At 37.2% G+C, this 19970-nt stretch overlaps 1 protein-coding gene across 1 annotated transcript; it reads right to left on the reverse strand.

The window, feature by feature from the left end:
* Positions 1–1536: 1536 nt before the first annotated feature.
* Positions 1537–9620, reverse strand: slc16a1a (solute carrier family 16 member 1a). The gene is made up of 5 exons (XM_026307346.1): positions 9452–9620; positions 5441–5710; positions 2975–3118; positions 2015–2788; positions 1537–1923 (listed from the first exon to the last, which is right to left on the reverse strand). Exons 2-5 carry the CDS (start codon positions 5655–5657, stop codon positions 1688–1690), a joined length of 1371 nt encoding a protein of 456 aa, XP_026163131.1. The 5' UTR covers positions 5658–5710; positions 9452–9620; the 3' UTR covers positions 1537–1687.
* Between the last annotated feature and the right edge of the window lie 10350 nt (positions 9621–19970).

The following is a 19970-nucleotide window of genomic DNA, read 5'->3' on the forward strand; positions in this document are numbered from 1 at the left end:
TTTCATTAAAGAAAACCTGCAATCCTCTTGAGTCCCGAAAAATTCACTAGCTACATGTTGAACACTAAATTTTCATGCCTTGTTTTGTAGGTGTAAGGTTTTGATACAGAGGACCACCCTCCTCTAATAGAGTACTCTTTACAGTAATAACCAAAACTGGCACGTTTTGTTCAAAATAATTTAATGAAACACTGTACGCAGTTGTGTATTACTACCACTGTAATTACCAATATTATTAATTACCAATATAATTACTCAAATGTGTTCTCATAGGATAAAGGAAAAATACATTTTGATAAACTTGTGCTGAAAAGATGCCATCTCATTCATTCTGTTTACGAAGAACTATGAAATGAGCAACAATATAACAGTTTTGTGACTGAATGTCCAACCAGGGCAACAAGGTTAATAGGCTAGATCTATTAAGTTTACTTGTATGGTTATTTTTGTTTTTTTACTGTAACATTTTACTGAAGGCATTTGTCTGCAAGGAGTTTCACAAATGACTATACAATAAATCTAATAATGCACCAACCTGCTTAATAAAGAATAAACTTCTTAATAATGGTGGGTTTTTGAGAAAAATGCTATTTGCCAAACTCTGAATCTTAGATTTATTAGAAACACAGCATACCAAAGACTTTCATAATATGTCAAATGACAGTTTATTTGATTTTCTGACATATGTTTCATGTAGAGCGGCTGGTAGTCAGTTGCATATTTCCTATTATGTAAATACACAAACCTATGCAAAAAGGTTCAATACATTCAGAATTACTGATTTCAATCACCCATTACAAAAATGGACAAGATGTTTAAAAAAAGAAAGTGAGGATTTGTATGAATATATTTGTGGGACGTAAAAGTGAAAAACTATTCGAAGAATACGAAGTGCTATGAGATCTTTGTAAACAGGAAAAAAGTCTATATGTGTGACTGAAGATGGTGTAGCATGCAAAGTGAGGTGAATAATTATGCCCTTCAACAGAGAATGTTTGCTATCACTTTTAAAAATAAAGTTTTGCACTGCACATGCTCCCTGGTATCTGATGCCCAAGGGGAAATTCATTACAGCAGTTATTCTAATTTAAAGTTATTAAATTTAATATTATTTTATATTATTATATTAATTAATAGTAATTAATGAAGTAATAAAGTAATTAACTTGTATGTAGAAAAGAAAAGTAATTATTTATTTTGGGGGGTTTGTGTGTGTGTGTATGTGTGTGCGTGCATGCTGGTGTATGTGGTGTGTGTGTGTGTGTGGGCATTATTGTTTATATTGTAGAATTATAATTATAATTATATTTTAGAGGGTTCAAATACTATATCTCATGTGGTGTGGTAAGGTTTCAGAAAAAAATTATAGTGATATAATAATAATATAAATATAATATAATTATAATAATATAATATTCTGATAATATACATTAATATAAAAGGTAAAACGAGTTAGAATAGTCTACCAAACACATATATCAGTCCCTATAGGAAAATTAGAGGTATTTTATGTGGATTGCTTATTAGAGTTTGAAGGGCTTTAATAGCTGTGTAAATATTTTACATTAAAATTGCAAGTGAGGCTATGATTGTGAAAGAAATTGTAAATGAGAGAAGAATGTTTATCATTGCTGTTTCACATCAACGACACCATTAAATTGAAGAAAGATGTAATTCAACATGATTATTAAACAGTGTCTTCTGTGTTCTTAGCCTCTGCTACCTCCTTGGCAGCATTATCTCTGGTGGATCTCTGTTCTCTACTTCCCACCCTGGCCCTCCTCTCCTCCTCTTTTTTCTCTTTGTCCAGTAGATGATAGTTGAGCCCCATTCCTCCAAACAGGAAGAAGCTGGAGACAATGAGGAGGATCCCACAGCCCTGGTAGGTATACTTGTAATCATGATAGATGTCTTTGAACTTCCCTGTGAGGACAGAAAGAGTCATATTTCGGTTATTCTGGTGTGGTTAACATTAGGTGAAGATAATTATTCATATACTGGGCAATATACTCACCAAGCAAAGGGGGTCCTAACAATACAGGACCACACTCCACAATAGTGACCAGCCCAACAGCACTGGAAAAGCGCTGAGCTCCCACCAGGTCCATCAAGGTCTCAAACAGTACTGAGCTCAGCCAGCCAAAGGCAAACCCAAAGAAGATAGAATAAATAACAAAGCCTTTGTAGTCCACTGAAATTGGAGCTAGAACATGACACACACCATTGTACAGCACAGAGACAGCAAAGAAGTACTGTATTCTGGGTCGAATCCATTTGGTGTTAGCCACAATGCCCATTGAGGGCCGGGCAAACATGTCAACAAATGCCAGCACAGACAGTAAGAAAGCTGCCTTTTCTTTAGGGATTTCTTTACTCTTTGCATAATTACTGAGGAACACAAGTGGTGCAAAGAGACCAAAAAACATGATAATATTGCCCACAATATAAAGTAAAAAGCCACGGTGCTTGAACAATGAGAGGTCAATGAAGCTGTTAATGGTCTGCAATACGGTCCTCCTCTCTGTGGACTTCTCTGCAGGTTTGGGTTTTGGTCCTATAGGCCGCATGAGGGAACCAGCAACACAGCAATTGAAGAGAAGGCCACCAAGAATCATGAAACTTCCTCTCCAGCCAAACTGGTCAAAGAGCCAGGTGTTTATAGGTGCAAGGGTGGAGAGAAAGACTGGGCTGCCAGCCATGGCAATTCCATTAGCAATAGGCCGCTTCTTGTAGAAGTACTTTCCAATCATAGTGAGGGCGGGGTTGAGGTTGAAAGCCAATCCCAAACCTAAAAGAATCAATGCAGAATTGCACTCATATTAAATATATGAGCTTGAAAAAAGGATTAAGCAATGTTTGGAGGTTTTTATGTGTTGGTGTTTTTATTTTTTAACACCACTAGGTGGCAGCAGTGCACAATAAAACAGGTGAAACAAGACCAAACGTAAAAATATAGAAAGTTAAATTTAGCTACCTCCCACTACACCAATACAGAAGTATAGTGCTTCAACAGTTTTGCAGAAAGAGGCGGCAACAAGGCCCAATCCAGATAGGCATCCTCCCACTATCATAACAGGACGACTTCCATATTTATTAACCAGGATACTGCTTATAGGACCTGAAGAGCAAAAAACAAGGCAAAAGAAAAAACACACACACACACACGCACACACATCCACACACAGATCAGAAGCTGAAATAAGGTGATTTCTATCTAATCGTTAATGCACAGTAGTTCTACACTTTGCCACCAGAGGGCTGTGGTGCCACAGATGTGGTTTAGCAAAGTCAAACAACTTCTGCAATCATTTTTGTCAGTGCTGCACTGCAGTAGATGTGTTCTCATGCCATTAAAACATGATCTGTCAGAAAAGCCAAGAAAGCTGTAATAATTTTTTTTTGTTCAGATGTTGATAAAAATTGACAGTTGAATAATTGAAATTCTTTTCAAATTGACACTTCAAACACATTTGAAATGAGTATAGAAAGTACCTCAGTTCTATAACGTGGGATGGGGGTAAGAGTGATGGGGGTTTAAACAGTGGTTTGTGTATGATGTTTTAAATAACACACACATTTTATGCTGTTTGGGCACCAGGTACACTAGTTCCAAAGCAGTAGTGACTAAATGAGACAACAGCAGATCAACTTATTAATATGCATGCACCTTGGATTCAACATCAGTTCAAGAAATTCACTATGACTTGTAAACAAATGACTAAAATGCAAGAAAGGCTCAGCTCACAAAACACCATCTCCATTTGCAGCTTATAACAACTGGCCTAAATGAATATGAGGATCCACATGGAAGACACTTCTGCCTGGCTGCCAAATCCCTGCACTACCCAATGAACCTAAATAAAAACTGACAGTTTTTGTTTAGAGGTTGTCCAGACTCATTTGCCAGCACGGTGCAAGACAAAGGGTTTTTAAATTGTAATGCAGGCAGGCTCCACACTAACAATGAGTTCTTTCCTTCCGCCTTGCAGGGAGAGTTGCTTCGGATAAAAAGGTTGGAGACAAACCAATGTAGAATATTATGAATGTAATGAATCAAAAATTGAAGGAGTACAGAGGTACGCAACAGTAAGTTGTTAATGAACTTCTCCTGCACATGTGCTTAGAATACAGACTCAGCCCTCACCTACTCACAACAATGACAAACATTACTTCACTTACTCCCAATTACCATGCATAGCTTGCTTTCTTCTGTGCATATTTACATCTAGACATTTGCATTAATTAATATTAAACCTGAACAAGCACATTGAGTTGACTGTGGCACCTAACCTGTGGCAGATCTCATTTTTACAGCCATTGCCAACAAAGATAGTAAACCCATTCAATCTGAGATCCATTATGTGCTGCTTGTAATATAAAATATTAACACAGTGAAAGACATATTAAAAACCATAATATACAGTACCCTCACACTGGAACCTGGTATGATTTAACAACTGCTTCTACTGTGTACACGTCACTCTGCAGCTACTTGTTAAGGGAATGTGTTATTAAACAATAAGCAGCAATCTCCTAAGGGGGAATGTGATACTTCTGTTGTACAATAACAATGGTTTAACTTGGATGTGACGTTTTGCTCAATGCTAAGATGTAATTCTGTAAGTAAACAGCAGACATTTAGAAACTTGCTGTTACAGAATATATGCAAACATGCAATTAAAAACATAAGTTTTAATGTTAGATGCGATGGATACAACGCTAGTCTAGCAAGAAAATATCATGTCCACTTTATCTGATGGCTTGCAGATATTGCAAATAACCTTTATGCTCAAGTCGGAATAGAAGATTGAATATAAAGTGTTTCTTATAGTTTTGACTATGTTATACCAACATTCCAGAAACATCCTGAGATTAGAAAAAGATGCACGTGCCATAATTTTTCCAAGTTTGTAACACAGAGAGAATAGCAGTGTTTTGATTTCAGGATGGACCATCTATTGGGACAAGGAGAGCTCCTTTGAACTCTGCATTCTCTGTGCTGAATATCACAGAGTTGAATAGCGGTGTATCATCACCTGACCTACGTGACATCACCCAGCGTCTCATTCGTCTCATGTTTGCAGAAATACACCTGAGCCCCTGGTGGTCTTCCCCTCTCGAAGTACAAAGGAAAACAATAAGGGACTATACAAGGATAAAACCTATTCATGTTTCCCAGAGACAGATAATGTCACACTTTTATAAATAGCACTTCAATAGAGAAGATAGAGTATTGTTTTATCTCCTTGTGAAATGTTTGATTTTGGCTCAAACTCTTGGGCCTCTGTTGACAAAGCAAGGGTTTGGCTAATAACTGAACACTCCAGGAATATATCTTTTACAGTTGCAATAAGAGCCAGAAATGGATTCAATCTATATAAGTTCTTGATATGTTAAATGTTGAGTGTTAATAAAGTGTGTTGTGTAACAGGAAACTCACCTCCACCATACATGACAGCTAACATGATAGATGAGATCCAGGACACTTGACTGCTTGTCACATTGAAAATGACCTCAATCTCTTTAAAGAAGACAGTGATGGACTTGGGGAATGCATAAGAGAAGCCAATAGAGATGAAGGCCCCAATCACCACCATCCATCCCCAGCCACCTTCAGGCGGTGTGTAGCCTTGAGGACCACCAATGGCGGGCGGCATATTTGATCACAAAACTCTTTTACAAACTGGACACGCTTAACAGATATGAAGACCTGTACAGGAGAGAACAAAGCAATTTGAACATGCTGTTATTGTTGAAGAAGTTCACTGATTGAAAGTTAATTTCTTAGTAAATGGCAAATTGTAAATATAGTAAAAATAAATAATACAGAAAATTGTGCAGCTTTCTGTTGCATGTTGTACAAGGTATACTTGGTGATACTTTGTTCATTATCATGGTCATTTTGACTTGATGTTTTGTCTTCAGCTTTGAAACAGCAGCTGTGAACATTTTTGTATCAGTTCTGTGAAAGGATAGTGTGCACCAACAGCTTAGCTTGGTGTTCAAGCCGACTTGTTCACAAACTAGCAGCTTTGCAGATGCTCATAAAGCATTTCAGTAAAGAGGTATTATAGAGACTAAATGCATAGGAAACATAAATCTATCTGAGAGCTTTCACATGTAAAAAATATATAGCTGAATCTACGTTTACATTTTCCGCAGGTTTAAAAAAAACTATGATTGAAAACTCTTGAGGTTTGGATGACCAATGTTTCAAAGCTGTGAGGACAAAACGTTGTGTTCATATGAAACAATGGAAAAAAAAAAAAAAAAAAAGAAGTTACAGCAGTAGTATAACCCTTTCCTCCATTCAATTGCACATTTATATCCATGTTGTTTTATCCTGTTAACCAGGAAATGTTTACCACAACTTATCAACATTATTTTTTTTACATCCCATGCAGAAAATATTCATATTAATTTCCGGGTAACAGTATTGATCTTTGTATTTTTTATGTCCCTGACCTCTGTTTTCTTTTCTTTAGTATTGACTTTTTTATTCTCTCTGATGGTCAAGGTTGTGTTGCTTGTTTCATTGTATAAATTCATCACCAAGATGTTCAGCATATAATACAGAACCCTGTCTACTGACCTATAAATACCTTTGCTTTGATGATACCTCTTGTGTATTTGAAAAGAGAACAAAGTTGTCAAAAAATATTTTATTAACTTAATAACAGTTTAAGATTAAGAATGCCATTTCTGACCTTGCTGGGCTTTGAATTGCTCTCTGCATGTATTCACTAAGCTCCCTCTTGCTGATCTCCCAACAGTCTCACTTTAGAGGTGATGAATAACAGTCCATCTGCAGAGTCAAACAACTTACAGTATTGTTTACACAGGGGACTATCCAGAGAGAGCATCGATCAGACCATGAACACAGGTTGAATTTACACTGCTCGATAGCTCAGGGCTATGCTCCCGAATATGTGATGATATAGTGTTTTTCAGCCAAGGAGGACTTGATTTGGTTGATGAATTAGTTTAGTGCTGTGAAAGCTTATTGGATAAGTCAGTTGTGTTCAGCGAGTAGTGAATATTTAATGTGTTAAAGAACTTTTGTTATTGAGCTGGGATTTTATCTGCTACTATGCAGCTGTAAATGTGCCTCCTGCATTATTGTACAGATACAATAGTTAATGGAAGACAAAGACAAACATATCTCTCCTATTTATTCATACAAACAATATGGGATGTTTGGAGTGATTAGATAAAAACAACTTGGGTGTAACCAGCTATATTTACAAATAAATAACTTACTAACTTATTTGAGGAGAGAATGTTACATACTGCATGCTTTTGTAAATTACTGTTTAACTGTGCTTTTTTTCCAATATAGAGAAGAAAGGCGTAATAACTTGAAGAGTGTTAAGTGCATAGATGGTGGTTAGCCTAGCAAAACAAAGACAGGAGAGAAGGAGGGAAAACAGCTATCACTGCTCTGTCTAAAGTAAAAAAACAAGTCATGGTGGATCATTTATTTATCCTATTAACAGACCAATCTAAACATTACATTGGGTGCTTTGTGGAGATTATAGTGCTGCCACTATTTCTTGGCAGTTATTTTCCTCCACAGTCATTGCTAATGCTAAGTGAGGCTAAACATCCTAGCTGTGTTCCAATCCAGGGGCCATATCCTTCGAAGAATGGTGTCTACAGAGGCTCAGTCTTCATAGGTGCTATAGACTGCATAGGCCAAACTATGGGCTGAACTGAAATGAGACAGCCTATAGTCTGAGTCACTAATGGTTCCCACCCCTCCATGCCTGTCGTCTAGCAATGTTGACAGATGGAGTTGAACCAAATTCGAACAGTCATTTTGTAATATTATCTCTAATGATAAATGTTGATTATAATATATATATATATATATATATATATATATATATATATATATATATATATAAAAACAATGAAAGCAAATAGGCATATTTCCGAAGCTGCTGAACTATTCCCAATAATACCTTTGTTCATAAATAACCTCTGTTTTTAGTCTGTAGCTTTATTAAGCTTCTTTCCAACTGACTCTAACTGATACCCATTTAGCAGTCGGCTCATACACCAAGGATGCATTGTTCCTCTACTTTCTGATGGCTTCTTGCAACAACAAATATTCTTCTGCTATTGACTGTAGTATATCACTCTTTAATATTGGAGGAATTTTTTTTTGCAGTTCCTACTTTTACTTGACATCATCGTTTAATGTTCCGCTGGCTACATTCATGTGTGAATTTGTGGTGCTTCCGTGTAACAGCTAGGAAACGTTGTAGTCACCTTTGATAAATAGAACAGTGAATGTTTTGGATTTCGCTTTCACACCTGTCACCTTTCCCACTCTGACAAAAGGTCGGCACAGTAACAGGAAAGATTTTCACTGTTTGAAAATAGTCACCTCACAGCCACAAAGCAGCCTCTTAAACAGGATAGTACTCTGCAGAAATGCTCTGTGCTGGCAGCAGAGATAGCATTGACTGTATTTTTAAAGAAATGAATAACCCATCCTCAAAAGAAAGAATGAAAAATTCAGAGTCTGACATTATATGATAAATGGAGGTAAGAGTTAAGACAGACAGGTCTCAAGATAAAATGGCAGAACTGCAGAAATAATAAATAAAATGGACATACTAAGGATTGATTTCTTGGATCTCAAAACAATTCAGTAAGAAGTGCAGAATTCATTCATTTAAGTCGCCTAGGAGAATGAATAAGTAGCCAAATGTGCACAGGCATCAATACTAACCCCCTTCACAGTGTAATGGCCCAAATAAAGCTGTCAAAGTGGGCTGTCTGAAAGTGCCATTTGATAACAAACATACCAGCCCAAAGCAGGGTGTCCTCAGCAGATGACAGGATTTGAAGTCGCTTTATAAAGAGGACCAGGCTGAATCTTCCTTGAAGTGAATTTGAATAATGTAAGTCATCACCCTGGGCTTGATTTGTGACGCAATGGCTAACATCAGCAGAGACACCTGATGCACCTATTCATACAGAAACTTAATTCATACGTGGCATTCAAGAGCTCCAATACCATAGATCCTTTCTTGGAGATTGTCAGAACACAATTTTTCATTAGCTTATTACATTCCAATTCTTATTGCTTGAATTAATAATGAGCTACACTAAATTAAATGAATTCTCAAAATGTTAGGGTTGGTTAGATTCAAGACAAAAGTGGCTGGGACCATGTTAACTGAACATAAAATTTTACAGCTTCAGATATATTTTTGCGCCAAGTTTCTACCACTTAATAGATCAAGTGAATTTATCAGATTAATTAAAGATGGGAATAGTCTAATAAATATTTTCTTTTGGAAATCGCGTACACACTTCAATTATTATTCTAACATAAAGCAATACACATTTTATGAATAACTTATGCAGTTAAGTACTGTATTTTTGAAATGATGTCTGGCAAATGTTAAATGTGCATAGTGTCTGTCAAGCCTCTTACCTTGGCAGGAGCTCTTGAACAAGGCCAGAGGAGCTCTGCAGATAAACAGCACTGTCTGAGACAGGTCAACACACTGCAGACATCACTGAATAGGACTGAGCGTCTCTGAATATGTATGAAATAGAAAAAAAAAAAATCACTGAATATGTTTTACAGATACTCCAGATGTGATCTGTGTGTCTATATCCACTCTGACAGTCCAGAAGTAGCCAGTGGCACCTCAGCCTCGGACTTGATCTGTTTCCAGTGAGTAAAGTCAAGTTGAAAAGTTGACTTCATTCAGTGCCCAGATATAACAGCTGGATGACCTGCACACTACGGTGCTAAGTGATGAGGTCAGTTAAGTTCTTATTGGCTGTGTGTGGCTTAGTGCCTTGCCCCTACAATTCTTTCTCCACCCCTCTGTCATGTGCTGAGCTCACATACAAGGTTAAAATAATTCAGTGCATGGCCTTATAACATATGTGACCTAAAAGGATATCGAATAATGTCTGCACTCTAAGAGATAAGATGCTCTCTGAGACGCTTACTTCCCGCTTTAGCTGATTTATCAGTGCTATTGAATTGGATAATAAAGGTTGCTGCTATAAGAAATCCAGTTACTTAAACAACAGACATTGTTTACCTCGACCATGTGAAAAGACAGATTTTTGAACACTTTAGGGGTCAGCCCTGGTTGAGCCTTTCTCCTAAGCTCCCTGAGGAGTTATTAAACACTGTGTAAGAGCTTTGAGAAAGGAAAGACCTGAGTACAGCAGTCTATTGAAACAGCCTGTACTTGCAAAGTGCTTTCAAATTCTTGAAAAACTATTTCTTTGTTACGTTGTTTTATGAGAATGCAATAGAGCACTGCCTGTCTCCCCTGGTTTGACATCTATTCAAAAGTGTAAAGAATGGATATTGATTTCAAAAACATCAATAACAGCTCACACACACACCTGTAGACCGATATCCATGCAATCCAGAATTTCCCACAAACTTTGAATACATGCTTAAAATTTCTAAGCCCATACTTAAACTTCTAACTGTATTTTATGTAATTTTTAGCTATGCCAGCGGCACTACTGTGGAAGTGCTAATGTCAGTCTGACACTTTGGTCTAGACTAAAAATCAACAACTGGATTAACAGGATTTTATGAACATTCGTGGTCCCCATTGGATGAATCCTTGGTAATCTTCCACTTTTTCCTGTCGTTCTAGCAGCATTTGTGGTTCTGAATGTTTTACTTTGATGAAACCAAGAATTGGAAATTTTAACTTAATACATATAGTCAAGGTCCCTAAAGGATAAATCCTAGAAGAAAAGAATTATTTATTCATTTACAGGACAGATTACCGCAACAATTTATTAAGACCTGGATTCCAGACAATATATAACTTTATTTATTCCCTGACATCTCCTGTTGTGCCACGTTCTCAATCTTGGTTTTTATTAAAATATCTAAAAAACAACTGGATGGATGGGTTAGGGTTAGGGATGCAAAATAATTAAATACTGATATTCATGATCCCCATAGTATGACTTTAAATAAAATTGTTATAATGACTTGTGATGTAGCACCATTATCAGGTAAATTTACATTTTGTTCAATACTTTATCTTAATATCTCTAAGATTAATGACATTCCCATCTGCCTCAACTGCACTTGGCGCTAATCAGCAGAGGTTAACATGCTAACACAATGATGTCATGGTCAGCATTAAACCTACAAAAATCAGCATGTTAACAATTTCTTTGTGAGAATGTTACCATGCTGTCATTAGCATTTAGCTGAAAGCACTGCTGTGCCTCCCTCACAGGGCAGCTAGCATGTTAGGTGCCATTTCTGGTTTCAGTCTAAAAATGACTCCAGTGCTTCTGTCAGATAAAACCATATCACCACAGCATGCCATTCTCCTGTTTTTCTGAACTGTGAACTGTGAGATTTGTACAATCTGAGCCACTCTGTTTCTATCTTTGTCTCCCTATGCAACCCCTCTGAAGAAATAATAACATTTTCTGTCATGCAGCTGATCAGTGAAGGTACAGAACCTGCCTGCTTTTATCTGCATAACTACTCTCTGTGAGCCAAATCCTAACTCAAAGACACAGGGACAATGACATTATCCTCCTTCCCTTCCCATGCCACAATGTCTGGGTGTTTGTGGCCTACGTGTTGGACCTGTTGTTGCCCTGAGAATGAATTGCAGTAATCCTATTGTATGAGCAGTCAACAACCAGAGAAGTTTTTGACCATGCAAAGGGGCATGCTCAGTCAAGGGTTTACATTTAGTAATTAAGCTCTACAGATTGCTACAGCAGCCATGAGAAAAATTATTTAAAGTTGCAGTGCAGGGCAACAGTGTGAAACAGAACCTCTGCACTGGAAAATGCCAACCACAACTTGGTATCTGCAGCATTTAGTAACATTCTGTTCAGTATACACACAGTAGTAGATACTGTATGTTGTCTAGCTTTTGTTATATTTCTATCTTTCTATCTTGTCCATAATCTCAACATATGTACCTGTATGTTTGTTTAGCTTGCTATTTTAAATTTATATGTATGCAGTACATGAGTAATCATCATTCTGTGTATTAGTACTAAGTGCTATTTTACTGATAAATAGAGTTAAATTCCTTGTGCATGTTAATATACTAGGCCAAGATATACTGTAGGTTGTGAGTCTGAATTCAGATTCAGATCATATTCTGTAGTGCACTATGTTTCTAAATGATCACAAACCTCCAGTTTATACTGTATAATCCAGGGGTTACCAACTGTTTTGGATTGTTTTTGTATTACCTAAGTTGTTACAGAAAGGGCACTGCCAGTAGATAACATGAGAAACACAGCCTCTTGAAAAACTCCCAAGTGACATTTGTGTTTGGACAAACTTTCCTGGATGGCATTTATGGTGTTTCACCCTTTTGTACACAACAGAAGTAACAGAAACAGTTGTGTAAAAAAAACAGTGTATGCAAGAGAAGTTAAAACTCTACTTGCTGATTCACCTCTGCACACTTTGCCATTTACTGCATGAACAGGAAGTGATGGTTGAATTCTCGGTTTCAGATAGTAACCGTTGTCACACAAAAGATGTAGGTGCAAGGGCCTTCAGAAGTTGTTCAATATGGAGCATAATTACAGTATACATCCTTATCTTATAGAATATCAGTATGGAAGTGGATGATGATGAACCAGTGACTACATGTAATGATATAGTGTACTGTCTGTTGTGATGAATAAAGACAGAAGCTTATAAAGTTATATAATTATCATTTGCTTCTGAATCATAATATTTTCTCTCTGTCTGGTAGCAAATGTTCCAAGGCCAAGTAGCCTGCAGCTTGGTGTTTAGGAACCACTGCTGAAAAAAGACCTCACAGCATTGTCAGCGGGATTAAAATTGATTAGCTCAGCTATGTGAAACCCTGCTCTTATACAATATAATAAGCTGCAGTGTGAGCGCTATACATACTCAATCAAACGAGGACATTCTCAGTCAACATGCACCACCGATATTCTTTGTTCATTACTGTGACTGATTTTCCAAACAGCTCCCTTGCCTTCCAATGCAATGCTTTGCTCTAATGTATACACCACCTCATGTGCACAGCATGTGCCTCTTCTTTTTACTCCAATACTAGAAAATAAATATGATCAGCCACATGATAAGAACATGGGATATATCATATAGTTTTTTTATTTTACAAAAATAACAGCAGTGTATCCAGCAAACAAATAAACATTGCACTACTTCCAGCTTTGGCAGGAGTGAATGTAATTACACTGTGGGCCACAGTATTGACATTCACAGGTCAAAAGTCAGTGGCAATTACCTTTTGCCCAGGCAAGGTGGTAAAGATGAAAGTGGATAAAATCCTGACTTGGTGAACCAAAGGAGAGCAGGGCCTTCATAAGGTTTGGGGTGAGGTTAGTGTTGCAAAAGCCAATTAGCTCACACATACAAGTTGGAAAACATCTACTCCATTTAGCGACTGCAACAACAAGAGGGCTTTCACCTTGTAGAAAGTATGAAAAGGTCCCCTTCTGCACCCTCTAGCTCAAAAGCACATAGACATAACCTCTTTGTGTGCTTATGTCTGTTCCTCTCAGGACAGTGAAAATGTTTTTGGCAGATAGTTTCTACAGTGGAACAAGGCCAGACAACAGAATTACTGAGACACTGAGCCTAAAGTGACTGAAGGCCTGTCCAGCTCTGGCTTTGACAGGAATGCATTATTTGCTCAGGAAAGTGGTTCAGGGAAATTAGTGTCTTCAGTTACTTACTAAATGATGTAAAGCTCTAAATCCTTGAAACGTGAGGCAAAACGTGTATCACATGAAATTAGAATGCTGTTTTTGGATCCCCAAAGTGGAGCCGGTTGTATCTCATGGGATCCAAATTAGAGTCATTAAAATAACAATGAGCATGTATTAACCTTCAGTAGGTTTTAAGTAACAGCTCATTGAACAGTCACTGCCTTGGTATTTGCTCGGAGTCTGCATTTTTGAGTGATTTATGTAGTATAAACAAACATGTAGAGCGGCTATATCAGAGTTCATTGTTCAGTTGCCTGCTGTAGCCACAAATGATGCTGGGATTCAAAAAAAAGAGAAACACTATGGGCCTTAAAAACCAAAACAGTCAGATAAAAGATACTGAAATGCTTTGTAGAGGTCAGGTAAGCTGCAAAGGTGTAAATCGTTTTAAAATGGTTTGACTCAAAAACGTGAGTTAACTGTGACTTAACAGAACGAAAGTTGAATAATTTTGTCTTAGGAGTCATGTACCAGCAGAGATAAATTCTTTGAGAAAACAAATTCAATAAATATAAAGATAATAAGCTGAACTGACAAGGATTCAGCTACACTGACATTGTTAATGTTGTAAAACTAATGGTCCTGCCACCAACACTGACAATACAGAACTTGATTCCTATTTATTTTAAACTTCAAACCTTAAATTCAGTGTTATGAATTAAAACCTGGTGTCTGTAGCAATTTTTAAATTAGCCTGATTGTGTGTCAAAACCAAAACCTGCCAACTGTGACAACATTTAGTGAGGTGCACCCTGGATAATGATTACAACTACAACACTATTATTTTCTAGATACACCTGAGTGCAATAATGCCATTACAAAATGTAATCATTCTAATTTGTACTGTTATGTGGTTGAACACAGTGATGACTGTGCATCCTAATGTGAACAAAGCAGAACACTGGTCTGTGCCAGGGTCTTTGCACCATGCACTAAGGAATTTTTAAATTATAAAGCATTTTTGTAGGGTATTTCAGAGCATTGTTACATCTCAGACCACACTTCATTGCTATCGCACAGATTTTGACACACACATGGTACAAAGTGGCTGGTAAAAGGCTCAGAAACTCTAAAGAGTTTTCTGCTAAATACCTCAGTAACATGAGCTTTGTTTTCATCTTTTTGTTTACAAATGTCCTTCCTTTCCATGGAACACATACACGGTTATATGCTGTCCTGTGTATGACGCACTTCAAGCACTCCTTTGTACTGACAGATATCTGGAAACACAATACTTCCTGCCATAGAGGCTTCGACTTTAGCCCACTATATCTTGTGTTGAACGTGTGTGTGTGTGTGTGTCTGTGTAAAATCCTGAACTGATTTTCTCCTCCTTTATTCATGTGCTCTTGAACAGTCTATAGTTGCCGTGATTGCACGGTTTTCCAATGTAGCTTTCTGCACAGATGCTGGTTTGTTTTATGACTGTAAAGTATATCAGGTTACCTCTATCTTAAAATTTTATCTGATGGTAAAATTTTACATGTTGTAGACACAGACTTCTATAGATATTGTAGTGTTTGCTTCAAATTTTAAGGTGCCCTGTGGAAGAATTCATTTTTTTTTTTTTATCTCCATTGTGCTCTTTTGTTGTGGTTATTTACTGTATTATCTTCAACATTCTCTGTTCTTTCTCCAGTCTTATCTATGACTGATTTCCTGCAGCTCCAACAACCCAATTTTCCTACGGGGATCATTATGGCTTTATCTAATCTAAAAAAATCTAATCTAAGCACACAGAGCACACATTTATCTGGTGAAAAAAAAAAAAAAAAGTTAAGATGAATTAAAAGCATTGTATCTACAGTAATATGCCTTTCTTCTGTGGGGAATGTACAGCTTAGTGGAGATTTGCCGCACATCAAACACTCAGTAGTAGGTATCTGTGGTAAACAGATAAAGGACGTATGGCGGGGCATGTTCCGTCATCACAGGGGTCCTATTGTTTGATGAAGAACCATTTTAGGAAATGATGTGAGGAGCCCTGCAATAGATCACCCATTTTGTAGGTTCAACAAGTGGGAAAGGCCAACAAAGCCCTTTCTGAGTTTGGGTTCCTGCAGCTTTTTACCAACACCTAAATTATTGTCTTTTGTCTATGAACATAAATAATACAGTCAAGCTTTATTATGAATAATTTAAAAGATAACAGCTTTATTTAATAGTGTAATTTGATTTAACACATTCTCCCATTTAAAAATAAAAAGTGTAACCCATACGCCAAAAGCACACCCTTATTTATGGCAGCTGATGGTGAGCCTTTGACAGATACTTCCTTGTAAGTGACTTTACACCTTTTACTGCCATTACATGTGATTTTACACAATTTTTAACAGTATCTTGTAATTGTCACTTGGACCCATAGAGGTATCTGGCCAAGAATGAAATGATAATTTGATAAACTGCAGATAGCATAGAGTTTTCTGTTCAACTTACTTTCCAACTTTTCAAGTTGTGGCCATAGTTCGGAGTGTCTAATGTCGCATTGGACAGTGACTTGTTGTTTCTTTGTTCAAGACTTAAAATAATATTTCAATTGTACAGTTAAAAGAAAAGTTTAACATTTATATCTCAATTTACTTTTTCACCAAGAGTCAAGTCAAATTTTATTTATACAGTCCAACATCACAGATTTGCCTCAAGCCAAGAATAATATGTGACAATGAGATGCCACCAATGTTAAATATTTATTTATTTATTTATTTGGCCTCTTGTATCTTATCTTGTTCTTGCTCCTTTTGTGTTTGTTTCTTCATATTGGGGTCCCGGATTTACTTACTAGACCAGAACGGAAGCCTATAAGAGTGGATTAGATATAAACTTATCCTATATGGTTTGATTACTTCACAGAGTGAAAACAAAGGATATAACTCTGCGAGGTCCTGTTCTTGAAGTGTTTAAGTGTCTTTGAAAAAAATATGCCTAAAATGAAATGAAAACAACTTGTTTCATTGAGAAGAATTTGCCTGAGAAAATACTGTTTTCTCTCAAAGACAAAAGAGCAGCATGGTAGCATGCTGAGATTATTACAATATTTTATCTCGGAGGGAAGTGGTTATGGTCGACGAATGAATGGACAAAGCTGCAGTTGACAGTCAGCATAGTTTTTTCTTTTTTTTCCAAAAGCATTCATAACCTTAACTAAATAGTTTTAGCTGTCTGAACCGAACCAAGCTCATTTAACAGACCAGAAATTGCATTGCAGGCATTATACAGTTTGTGTATTGGAAGGTACTGACAAATTAATATATCAGATCCCTGGATTTTGGAACAAGACATTTGAAGATCTCACTTTTAGCTCTGAGAATTTGTGATTTTTCACAGATGCTCTCAGGGTTTATTGTTTCTAAACTTTGCCTTTATTTGAGCCATTTTGTGTTGTCAATATTTTCTTTCATCTCTAATCCCTGTAGCATTACAGGAAGGTGGTTGTCATCATTAATGTATCTCAGATGTGATTAAGCACAGGTGGCAGTGGGGTGGAAGCACAAGGGCTGGAGAGCTGGATTTGAGGCAGGCAGTAAGAGGAGAGCTGTTTTGCTAGTTTGTCCAACAGCACGGAGAGCTGACCTTGAGGGGAATGGGGAAAATTGACAGAGGGGAGTGTGGTAACAAGGGCCAGCTATATATCAGGGAGGCAATTTGGAGCGGTTTATCCGATGAGGGTCAATTCCTGCTGCAGTACCATAGATCAGAGTTTTCAAGCCTGAGCATGCCTTCATGGAAAGAGGTTAGAATAGATCCATTTTTGAATGACTGAACTGCTGATCAAGCCCCAGCAAATCTTTCACACAAAACACAGAAGAGCGGGGTAATCATGTGGATTTGTGATGCAGAAAAACGAGCATCAGCAGATTTATCTGATGCTATTTGTGACCCTGCCACTGTTGCTCTGGTCCGATGCAAATCTTGTTTAAAAGGCAATTTTACGATGTTCCCTTCAATTATTTTACATATCAAAGACATGCAACAAGTTATTATCTAGAGGATAAGGAATGGCATTAATGTTATTATTACCAGCGATAAAACTCAATACCCTCATTTGTGACCAAAGCATATTCCTCCTCAGTAGAGAAAAGATATCAAAGGTCTGTACTACATCTGTCACTGTGATATGGTACAAGGCCAAGAGAGAGTTATTTTACAGATGCCTTTACTCTGTGTCTGACCTTTTCTATTACTGCTTCTATTTTGGATCACTGTCTCTCACTGCACCTCTGAGACTGGCCAGATGGCAGGTCTATTGAGTAATAAAATTTGAGAGACAAGAGCACTGTTATGCCATGAGACTCTGTAGGGCCCAGCTTCAGACGCGACTGGAACGAGGACATAACTCCAGCACAACATTTGAATTCGCCTTCATTATCCTCACCTCCTGTGTAGCCAACAGACTGATCCCAGTTCAGATGCTCTGCAGTTTTTACAGAGCAGCCAGGCAATATAACATAGAGGATGGTTTATATAAGGCATACACATGCAAATTCTCTAAAACTGAATGGGCTATTGTTCCTCACATAAAATCTTGATCGGAAAATGAATAATATATTAATAGGTGGGGACACCTTGTGGACAAAGTTGACTTTGCAGCATGTCAGTGTTCCAAATGTGAAACTGGAGGCCTGAAAATGATTCAAAAATTAGTAGAAAAGTCTACATTTAAATTTTTATCTTCCTAGCTCATCCCTTCTCCAATTATACACTGCACTACATGTTTAAAGATGGGCTGAGGGCATAGCTTACACCTGCATTTCCTTACTAAAATTCAGAAGCAAAATGCTTAATAAGGAGTCTCAAGTCTTTGCATATTCATTGCAGAACATATAAATAGGTTCTGGTACCAAGCATCATCTGACAATAAGTATGGTCAAATTGTATTATTTCACTTTTGTTTAATAATTTCTTTTTTGACCATTTAAAGGAACTGTTCTTTGTAACAACCACTTTTATATTTTGCAATTATATGTATTTTTTCACTTGCAATTGCAATTATGTACTATACATATACTGTGTGTATGCATATGTTGGCTGATATATTTTCTACTCTTGTACAAGCAGTACAAATACAGCATCATTCAGCATGTTAACATGATCGGAATGGCAATGCCAATAAGCTGTTAAGCGGGTATAACCTTTACCATGCATGTTTGAGAAACAAACACTGAGAACTTGGTAGTTCTCAACACAATACAACCAGTGTTGATGGACAGAATTAGTTTTGCCGCTTCGAGGTCATAAACCAAAGTATTGGAAATGTTTAATACTGGCCTGATGAAGGTGCTAAATGAAAAGTTATAAGGAATCATCAGAGTTATTACAATTCATCCTGAGGGGGACATAAATATTTGTATCAAATTCATGGCAATCCATCCAACAGTTGACAGGACATGATACTAAAAACCAAAAATGGCAACCTGCGGGTGGCATTAACTGAAAGGTCAGGGGATCACTAAATTCATTAGGATTTATTGTCAGGGATCCATGAAAGCCTGTGCTAAATTTCAGGGCAATCCATCAACCAACACTGACATCCTTACAGCTCTGCTGCTAGCATGGCTATAATTATGACAGTAGTTGATTTTTTTTTAAAACATATCACCATATTTTAGCTAATTTAGCAGTGAAATGTCTATCCAAATGCCAGGGAGTTTTAAACCTTTTCTGTCTTGTTATAATTCAAATCTTGTCATTGTGTGACTGCTTGGGTCAATGACTCATTCATTCTAGTTATGTGTTGGTTTTAAGAGCATCCATTAATGTCATTGCAATGCCATGGCTGCTCACACGCATTTATCGTAGGTTTAGTTAATCCATTTATCCATGAATTCATAACTATATAGCTTTGTCAGCTTGAGCACTAAAGTATATAGACTGGCTAATACCTACTGGAAGCACAACAAAACAGAATCTGTGCCAGAAATGGTTGGATGAGCCTGGAGATTCAAGTTACAGTTGGTTTCCTGCTGATAGGCTACAGGATTTTCACTGTATGCTATCATAAAGCAGATATACTACACAGTTGACAATGCACTTTTGCATCTTATCTGTGCTCTGCTCATTTTCCGCTTGAGGAAGTTGGGAAAATTGACTGAGAATTGCTCCATGCAAAGCAGTTGCACTTTCTACAGAAATGGTTAGACACACAGCATCAGTGTGGCATGCACATGGCTTTCAACAACTCATAGGCTCCAAATGTCCATGCAGCAAATAAAAAC

The sequence above is a fragment of the Mastacembelus armatus genome, chromosome 5 (assembly GCF_900324485.2).
Source record: "Mastacembelus armatus chromosome 5, fMasArm1.2, whole genome shotgun sequence".
NCBI classification, from domain to species: Eukaryota; Metazoa; Chordata; class Actinopteri; order Synbranchiformes; family Mastacembelidae; genus Mastacembelus; species Mastacembelus armatus.